This window comes from Lepidochelys kempii, chromosome 8 (assembly GCF_965140265.1).
Source record: "Lepidochelys kempii isolate rLepKem1 chromosome 8, rLepKem1.hap2, whole genome shotgun sequence".
NCBI classification, from domain to species: domain Eukaryota; kingdom Metazoa; phylum Chordata; order Testudines; family Cheloniidae; genus Lepidochelys; species Lepidochelys kempii.
The window spans coordinates 79,369,125-79,379,588 of NC_133263.1; the positions used below are offsets into that span (position 1 = coordinate 79,369,125).

Sequence of the window (10,464 nt, forward strand, 5' to 3'; positions counted from 1 at the left end):
TCCCCCTACTGTTACTCACACCTTCTTGTCAACTGTTTGAAATGGGCCATCCTGATTATCATTACAAAAGGTTTTTTTCTCCTGCTGATAATAGCCCACCTTAATTAATTGGTCTTGTTACAGTTGGTATGGCAACACCCATTTTTTCATGTGTATATATATATCTTCCTACTGTATTTTCCACTGCATGCATACGATGAAGTGCGTTTTAGCCCACGAAAGCTTATGCCCTAATAAATTTGTTAGTCTCTAAGGTGCCCCAAGTACTCCTCATTTTTTAATTAATGTGGCAATGATTATAAGAAAATGGTGCATTGCTAGATTCAGAATAGGTTTCTTTTATGGGTTCACAGCCACACTACAGTGGGGTTTTTTCAATGTTGTCCAACATGGAGACACACAGATGGCAACTTCTCTTGATACCTGAATACATACATGTACATGTTAGTTAGAGACACTGGGATAGTAGCTGCCTGGTTAACAGATTACCACCAGATGCTTGAGGAGAACATAGTTTAAACTAGGTTGGATTACTTGGTGAGGCTGATATCTGTTCTTGCTACCCTAGATAGAAGCTATCCAATGGAATACCTGGAAAATTCTGTTCTGAATGCATTTTTTCATGTACACTACATGCACTTATTGTGGAGGATGAACAGGGGACTGAGTGTAACAGAGTTCATTCTTATTCTTTTGGAGGCAACACTTATTTTGAGGCAATTTTTTGTATTGTTTATTTAGGACCCAAACCTATAATAGGGACTGATGATGAGGTCCTCATCTTTTCACAGTGAGAATCCAAGTGAGCGTAAGGGCCCATGCTAATGAATCCTGTTAACACATAGTGGGGCTTTAATAACAAGCTGTCTGTTTTTTAGGTATTTAATGGATTGGGGGTGCCCAGTTCTCAACATTGAATGTCTTTAACGCCGATTGGCTATCCCATCCCGCTTACTGCATGCTGCCATGCGGCCTCCTGAATTCAGTAGCAATTTTCAGTGTTTTTGATACTGCTGCCTCTCCTGCCCTGCACAGTACCACATACTAACACGCACTGCTTGGTGACAGGCTTGCTCTCTAACCGATGCCAAATACAGCATTTACTTCATTATGAGTGTTTCGGTATGAATGGAATTTAAATAAAACTCTCCACAGAAAATCAATTACATCACTTATTCCCTCTTCCAGGTTTTACACATTTGTTCCAGGAGTTGCATACATGTTTGGATTTTCCCAAAGGGAACAGAACAATCCCTCTCAACAGGCTACTCTGGTTGTGGCTCTAACTTCTCCAAGAACCTGTGATGTTGCTCTCAAGCTACCTGATGTAATATTTTACTTTTTTTATTTTTTTTAAAAAGAGGTTTGCCAGAGAATTTAGCGCTCACAAAATTGAAGGTTAAGAGTTTTGGCTTGAGCCAAAATATTTTTTTCAGTTTATATAAACAGGCATAAACTCCTATTCTACGCTCTTGCTGCTTTTACATAATTTTGTTTCATAATAAAAATATCTTGTAATTGACTTTTCCCTACTCAAATGAATAAAAAACAAATCAGCAAATAAAATAGTGCCAGCCTAACAAATACACAAAGAAACAAACAACTAACAAAAAACAGTTCAGCCTTCAGAGTACCACCTCCCCAAATATCCGGGAAGAGAACAGCATGCTTGGAAGGTTGACAAATCCAGGCTCTGTTGGGCCAAGAACAGGGAGAACACATTACTGTTGAGGACCCCTGACAGATAATGTCCTATCAGCAGCCCTTTCAAAATGATATAGCTCCAGTCTGAGGCTTCACTGATCTTGACTCTGGTAGTTCAGACCTGGGAAGTTTCTCTCTCATGTAAACAGGTCCCAAGCCATTTGGGCAGTGGAGGTCTGTGGTATATGTTTCCTCAAAGAGCTCCATTAATGAACCTCAGAGCTAATCTACATCACCTTTTGTTATTCCAGAGACTTCATATGTACCACCTGTGCAGTCAATTTGTAGTGTAGACAAATAGGGACTTCCATTCCTTTTCACTTGTGACCCATGTAGATTTCGATCAGTGAAAAGAAAATGCATAACACAGCCCCCTTTGAATAGTACCATGAAAATATTGGTTTTGCAGAAATTTGGCATAGTCTATATTCTAATCTGTTTTCTGTTTCCTTTTCAGTTCACAATTTATGGCAGAGACATTAGCCTTCCACTGCCACTCCCTTTAGATCCACATATATCAACTTCAGTGCTGCAGTATCCTGCTTGGAATTTCTTCACTAAAATACCATCCTCAGTCATTGACAGTCTTAAAGGTCAGTAATTAATCATCTTCAAAGGCATGCACTAATATCCTCATTTTTTTTCATTACTTGGAATTATTTTACATTTATTAAAAAATAAATTGAACTGCAAATAAAAACTTTACATCTATAATCAAGGTGAGCTAGGTTGCATAGGTGTAAATGAGAGCAGAATTTGGCTCAGTGTACCATATGTTGTACTAATGACTACAAATATTCAAATCCAGGTCAGGAATTAAGGTTTGCTTCTGCCCATTGACAGCAGTGAAAAACACACATTCTCCCAAATTTGCACATTATTTTGTGTCAGATTCATTATCTCGTAAGAATCCTGGGATAAAATTAGATTGGAACGTATGGCCAAGATTTACAAGTGATTAATCATTTTGAGTACTTCAGTGTTTGGGTAAGCAGCTTTAGACTCCTTAAAGAGCACCCAAAATCACTTCTGCAAATCTTGGCCATAATCTCACCTCCTTTATTTGTGTTTTTAAGGGTTTACTTTTTCAATAATGAAATATTAAGGACCCAGTTGTGCGATCCTTTCTCAGGTAAAATCTTCAATGAAAGGGCCAAATTATGCACTGGTGCAAAAGGACACAATTCAACTGAAGTCAATAGATTTGTATCACAGGTGAATTTGTCCCAGTGTGGAGGACTGCAGAATTGGTCTCTACATTTGTTTCAAAAACTTAATAAGAAAACATATAGGAGCCAATTCTGCTCTCAGTTACACGAGCGTAAACCCACTGGGACAAATTCCCATGATTTTACTTTATTGAAGTCAAAGCTGATTAGAGCTGGTAGGAAAATTTCTGAGAGTGCCATTTCAGTGAAAAGTGTTGGGGAGAATGCTGATATTCTGAGGATTTGGTTTTAACCAGCACTAATCCAGATAAAACTCAGTATAATCAATAAACCCATATAAGATGTCATATACTCTGTCATGGAACTCCATCTTCTGGTGCTACTTCTCTGAAGTCAATGATGTGGTAATTATTATTAACATGGTGAGATAAATTCTGCTCTCATTTACATCACATCAAGGTTACTGTGGTCAATAGGCCAAATTTATAGGATTGCACCAGAGCAAGTAAGAGCAGAATTTATCTCAGTGTTCGTAATGGTCATATATTTGCTTGCCTGTGTGCAGTGCTGGGCCAAATGCTGCTCTCACACTGGAGCCAATATGAAATTATTCAATAGAATGGGGTTACTTTGAATTTATGCTAGTGTCGGCAAGAGCAGAGACTGGCCGAACAAATTGAAAAAACAATTACTACATTTGAACACCTAAAATGAAAAAAGCTCACTAATGGTGGGCTTTTTTTTTCAGGTCATTGTTCAGTCTCCCAAAACATGATCACAACCTTCAATGAAGTTGAATTCAACTACTCAATGCCTGCAAATTGCTACCATGTCTTGGCCCAAGATTGTAGCCCAGAACTGAAATTCCTGGTGATGATGAAGAAAGCTGAAGAGTCTGCTGACCTTAAAGCAATCAATATCAAACTTGCAAGTCAGTAAGTAATTCCAGAGAATGTGGCAATTAGATGCTACAGTGATCACAAGGGAATTTGAGGATTAATGGGGATTGATAATGGCAGAGGGCCCATCCAATGGCTATTGAAGTCAATTGAAAGACACCCAGAGCTTTACACCTGCAGGTCACTTTTTTAAATGCAACTGAGGTTTGTACTAACCAAAAATCTTTAGCACCTGACAGCTGTTCATTAAACTATGAGAAATTAGTTGGCTGTCTCAGTCCAGTTCTTAGGGAGCAAGTACAAGGATTGCAATTATACTAGTTAGCATCCTGCTTGACAATCTCGGCAGAGTGGACACGTTTGAATGTAGGTGGAAACTGAACTACTCTCTCATTTTAGAGGTGATCCGTTATTTGATGCCTAATGTTCCACATCCATAATCAAGTCAGTTTAGAACACACATTGTCTTATATTGCAGCAGCAACTGTGCAGAATTGCACACTGTAATAGAAAAGTTTGATATTATAATGTGTGTATGATTATGTACCACAAAAAACAATAAGGGAGAGTTGTCCTTTATTTCCTTGAAATGTAGGTGGTCTCCTCTAGTATAAGGTATAAGTTGGGGCAGCGTAGGGAAGCTTACAGTGTGCTGTACCTGTTTTGTGGCAAAATAAAAGGTTGCAGGCTCCAAGTCTGTCCATCTAGCACAGTGGTTCTCAAACTTTTGTACTGGTGACCCCTTTCACACAGCAAGCCTCTGAGTGTGAACCCCTTTATAAATTAAAACCACTTTTTTTATATTGAACATTATTATAAATGCTGGAGGTGAATTGTGGTTTTGGGGTGGAGGCTGAAAGCTCACGACCCCCCATGTAATAACCTCGTGACCCCCTGAGAAGTCATGACCCCCAGTTTGAGAACCCCTGGTCTAGCACCTTTTGCACTAGGGGCGTTCTCTGTGACAGTGGAGAATTTTTCCATTCCCTTGTCATTTCATGCATCCTGGAGGCGTTCCTCTAGGAAACATCCACCAACTCCTCACAGAGCAGTGGGTGCTGTCTGGGGTTCCCTGCTCGCTGTCCCCATACAGTGCCCTTGTTTTACACTTTGGACCTGCACTCCCATTCCTGTTTGTATTATGTTTTGTCCCAAGTAATCATTTGTATCCTGGATCTTATGGTCCCTTTCTCACCTGATGGGGATGAGCCTTTAGTTTGGTGGGCTCTGCCTACTGCTCCCTAGAATTCAAATAGGCTATCACCTTTCAGGAGTGGTGAACTCATTTGGGAACATTTGAAAAAAGTGACTGAATCTCCATTCTTATGGTTCATTTTTATTTTAAAGTGGTAATTTAATAAGGAAACAGTCTTTTATTTTCTGACTCTGTTAAAAATTCTTATTTAAACATTATGAACAGTGTATCATGATTGCTAAAATATTTTGGGGGAACTAAACTGTTTATGGTAAATGTAATGTCTAAATAAAATTTTAAAACATATTTTTCCTGGGGAAAAATGCTACAATATGCAGTATTTTCAGATAATTAGAGAGATCATAATTTTGCCACAGAGAACCCAATTTTCTTGTGGAATGTGGAGCACCAGCAACTCACTTTAATTATATAGAAGTATCTGTTTAGCTTCTATAGTGTGTTGGGGTATTTCACTTCAGGGTGGTAAAGGAACTCAGGACCCTGCAGGGTCAGAGCTACAGTGTTTATGAATTGTGAGTTAAGTAGCACAAAAGGGAAACATTCCTTTAAACCAGGGGTGGGCAAACTTTTTGGCCCTAGGGCCACATCTGGGTATGGAAATTGTATGGTGGGCCATGAATGCTCACTAAATTGGGGGTTGGGGTGAGGGAGGGGGTGAGGGGTGTGGCTGCAGGCTCTGGGGTGGGGCCAGAAATGAGTTCAGGGTGAGGGAGGGGGCTCCGTGCTGGGACAGCAGGTTAGGGTGTGGGGGGGTGGTGAGGGCTCCGGCTGGGTGTGCGGGCTCTGGGGTTGGGCTGGGGATGAGGGGTTTGGGATGTGGGAGGCTGGGACTGAGGGATTCGGAGGGCAGGAGGGGGTTGGGGTATGGGAGGAGGTCAGGGGGGCAGGCTCGAGGCAGTACTTACCTCAAGCAGCTCCTGGAAGCAGCGGTATGTCCCCACTCCAGCTCCTAGGCAGAGGCACGGCCAGGCAGCTCTGCGCGCTGCCCCATCTGCAGGCACCGCCCCAGCAGCTTTCATTGGCTGCAGTTCCCAGCCAACGGGAGCTGCAGGGGCAGCGCGCGGAGCCACCTGGCCGCCCCATGCATAGGAGCCGGAGGAAGGACATGCTGCTGCTTCCAGGAGCTGTGCAGAGCCACAGCGCATGTGGAGCGGGGCAAGCCCCTGACCCCACTCCACAGTGGGAGCTCGAGGGCTGAATTAAAAGATCTGATGGGTTGGACCGTAGGTTTGCAGGCCTTAGTTTGCCGACCCCTACTTTAAACTAATTTTGTTCTGTTTTTAAAGTGAGATTGACATGTATCCTTCAAATGGACTCATCCAGCTGATGATTAATGGTGTTCACACCCCAGCACAGATTCTCCCATACACATCTAATTCTGGTACGTGACACAGAATATTTTATATTGCATTTAATCTTTCCTGCTATATATTTGAAGAAGAAAGAGGGAGAACCACACCAGGCAGGTCAGCCCCATAAATGTAGCAGCAGTATTTTAATTAAAACCCAACAATATTATCAGACTTGTGGCTGGGGAATAATATTTAAGAGCGTGGTTCTGCAGAACTCTCTCAGGATAAAATTCACCCTGATCTAGAGAGCCTGACTAAGGCCCTCGGCACTACTTAAGAATTCCATTGGCGGTAGGCAAGGAACAGACAGAGCATGACAGAGGAATGTGTACAGGGTGGCCTGTGCACCCTCTGCATGCCACACTGTGATTCTTTGCACTGGCTCCACCAAGACTGTTTTGGGGGGCAGCAAAAAAGATGGGCAAAAAACAGGGACACTGGATCTGCATAATCTTGCATCCCGAGTTTATTCAAAAACATAAATATATTGTTTGGGTAAAATGAAACTTTTCATTCCACCCAAAATGAAAAGGTTTCAAGCATTTGTAAACATTATTGATTTTTTTAAAATGAAAATTGAAGATTTTGATTCAAAAAGTCATTTTAAATAAAACATTTCATTTTGAAAATGTTGAAACCAAACGTTTTGATTTTTTTCTTTACTTTTTTTCCTGACCAAAACAGTTTGGCAAAACTGACATGGATTTGTTAAATGTTTTGGTGAAGCCAAATCTGCATTTGTTTGCCCCAAAAGTTTTTTGTACAAAAAATTAGCCCAGCTCTATTTGTCGAAATGGAGCAATGGAGTTACAGCAGCTATAGTATTGCAGCATCTTGGCTAACATATTGGCCACCTTTGGGGTGGGGAGGTGTTGCCAAGTGTCTCTGGGATTCTGCCAGAGCAGCGGTCATTTTTAATTGTGCCCCATTCCTGTTCTGCATGCCTGGACTCTAGGCAATTGGCACAATCTGATCCCATATTTTTTATTATAGTTTCCAATATTTATGTTTTCTGATTTGGGGGTGTTTGTTTGTTTGTTTGAAACAAATAATGGCTCACTTAAACAGTTAAAATGGATCATATTGGTGTTTTAAAAATTATTTCCCACAAATTATATTAAAAAATTTGCTTCTTTCTGTGGCATGCAGCCAGAACAATGTTAGGGCATGCCATTCCTCTCCATAGACAACTGTCATCACTATAGGAATTGTACAGTTTGACTGTATTCGGTGTATATTTTATAAACAGCTATTCTCAAATTGATTTAATATGTAATAATTACTGTGTTATTCCCTGATCCTGCAATCAGATCTCTTGACAAAGACCCTCATTGGACCTGCTTGCAGGATCAGAGCTTCACAAAACAATATTAATTTGGCACCTTTACTTCTTTGGGGGTTTGTACAGGAGCTGAGGTACTCATTTGCCAATCTGATTTCAGGATTGAGGTTTTAGAGACTTGTCAATTTAAGAGCCTGATCCAAATGCCATTGAAGTTAACAGGAGACTCTTCCTTAAATGGGAGTTGGATCAGGCTCTAAAAGAGTGACTTTTGCCTTCAAAGAAAGATCAATTTGCTATTATGTTGCAGATGCATACATACTGATCAGCAGTGAGAAGGACGGCTTGTCAGTAAAAGCCCCAGAGTATGGCATAGATAAACTTTATTATGATGGACATACACTTAAGGTACAGTACTTTTTTCTTCACTGTTAGTGTTTTTGTTTTTATAAAATAAACATTTAAATTGACCTTTCCTTTGTTTTCATACAGATTCAAGTTGGTTTCTGGATGGCTGGAAAAACATGTGGTATTTGTGGAAAATATGACGGCGAGAGTAAACAGAAATATCAAATGCCTAGTGGCTATGTGGCTAAAGATGCAGTGAGCTTTGCTCATTCTTGGATTCTCTCAGAAGAGCCCTGTGCTGGAGGTATGAAGATTCTAAAATATATTTGTGCTATTACCATAAGTCACAAGTGAATAGCTTCAAGAACAGCTACAATATTTAGATATATGTGCTATGCTGGATCCAAGTTCTAAAGCAGAGGTGGACAATAGAGTACCTGACAATCTGCTACGAGTGCATGCTTTTCACTATCAATGTGATTGGTGCTCACAGATAAAAGAAAGTACATTTTCTTGAGATTGGTAGTTTATTGCAAGGTCTTGTGTTGTTGCATTGTTATACCAGGTTAGTGTTTTATCATGCATCTACATGAGGGATGTGTGTGTGCTAAATCATATAAACACAAAAATGACTTTTTGCAATGTAAGTCAGGTAAGGACCAGTAAATGCCTATGAAAAACAGATATTCTTTAAAGGCATTTTATTGGACATATCTTCATTGCTGATTTGTATTCTGCTACTTTCATGTTTTTATTGTCTATCAAAAATATAAAGTTTCTCTCTCCTAATTACACTAAACTGATTAGGAGCTATAGAGGGACAACATTTTAATGGATAGAAGGTGGGGGCACATGACATCTTGCCATGATGTACAAAAACGTATTAGCAGCTACACCCTGTAAGAAGTCAGAATGCCCTCGATGGCCAAAGGCGGTGTGATGTGACATGGAAGAAAAGGAATGTAATTGTGCCCCAAGTTGAGCAGCATGTAGTCCGTCCATGTTGCCAGGAGCAGGTCAGGCATGTGCATCACACTTGCACAAAGGAGCAACCCTACTCTGCAAAGCATAACACCTGCCCTGAGCTGTCTTGGCCTGTTACTGCAGGAGGCCTCTTGTTACAGACATGTAGTTGTTATCCCATTGGCATTCTTCAGGGCAGAATTTAGTGCCTGATCCTCCTCCTCCTGAAATCAATGGTAAAACTCCCATCAACTTCAATGGGAACAAATTTAAAATATTATTTATCACTGATCTAGTTTGTTTAGATCTCTTTGATTTCACTGATTCCTCTATGTAATGCTCAGTTGTAGTTGAGGAAATGTATATGCTTTCTAGAGCTTATGTTTTAAAATCCAATTATTTGACTTCTTGTAGCTTGTAAACTGCAGCACACACTCATCAAAATTGAGAAGCCAGTTGGTTTTGAAAACGTGGCCTCAAAATGCTATTCAGTCGAGCCAGTTTTGCGCTGTGTGAAAGGATGTTCAGCAACTAGAACTGCCCCCGTCTTTGTTGGTTTCCATTGTGTGCCAGCTGGTAAGTCTCAAAACTCCATACTTTTTCAGGAGCTGTATCATGGATGTCCGATTGTTAGACTCTATGAAGACTTAGCATTCCCTGTCCCATCAGCTATGGGAGGAAGTGCATCAGTCCAGGCTACAGCCTCCTTTGACACTGTTATTCATGTTGTTCAAAGAGTTTACCAAGAATCTTCAGCACAAAGAAGAGAGGATGTGTTATTTCTAATGTGAAAAAAGCCCCAAATACCCCCAAACCCTAAATTTTGGGAGGAATAAAAAAGCAGTAAAGTCTACTTGCAGAGCAATGTTACTTCAACATGGGTAAGGGTAGGAGAAGCTAGCCTAAATGATTTTTAAAAGTGTATTGTCTTAAAAAAATAAGATTCCAAATAATGATGCTCATTAAAATGACAAGCTTGACCCTGGAGTCTTTCTGCATTCAAAACTCTCATTGAGTTCAGTGGGAGTTGGACCTGCATAAAGACTGGTTCCTACAACTTTTTTTTAGTTTTTTATTGCTTTGGCCTAGGATTTTGAGATGTTTGCTTTACTCTTCAAGTAATCAAAATGCAGATTTTGAAACTGTATAATCATGGATAATCCATTTGAATTAGCACATTTGAGTCCAGGGAAAGTATACAAATAACTTTTGCATCACTTCCCCTCCCCCCATTTTCTTATTTTCAGACTCCACAACCAGCTTTGATGAAGAGCAGATTAGGTTAGACCAGAAGTCTGAGGATTTGGAGAACACAGTTGATGCTCATACAATGTGTTCCTGTGAACAACTACAGTGTGCAGCATGACACTACATTTCACAGGGTTAGATACCCCTAATGGTGGGGTTTTTTTTTTGATATATGTATACTCGTTCTCTGCAATTATGGACACACTACTTTGTTTCAGACAGTGAAGGTAACACTGAATTATTTTATAAAATGATTTCTCAATGTAATATTTTAAAATTTTGA

The 10,464-nt window shown here is 40.2% G+C and overlaps 1 protein-coding gene across 1 annotated transcript in view; it reads left to right on the top strand.

The window, feature by feature from the left end:
- Nucleotides 1-10,299, top strand: part of LOC140916629 (vitellogenin-2-like) — a 33,362-nt gene extending 23,063 nt beyond the window's left edge. The window contains exons 26-33 of the mRNA XM_073358302.1: nt 1,189-1,327; nt 2,162-2,297; nt 3,622-3,808; nt 6,275-6,369; nt 7,933-8,030; nt 8,115-8,274; nt 9,348-9,509; nt 10,181-10,299. Of these exons, the coding sequence (XP_073214403.1) occupies nt 1,189-1,327; nt 2,162-2,297; nt 3,622-3,808; nt 6,275-6,369; nt 7,933-8,030; nt 8,115-8,274; nt 9,348-9,509; nt 10,181-10,299 (1,096 nt within the window). The remainder of the gene's footprint in view (nt 1-1,188; nt 1,328-2,161; nt 2,298-3,621; nt 3,809-6,274; nt 6,370-7,932; nt 8,031-8,114; nt 8,275-9,347; nt 9,510-10,180) is intronic.
- The last annotated feature ends 165 nt before the right edge of the window (nt 10,300-10,464 follow it).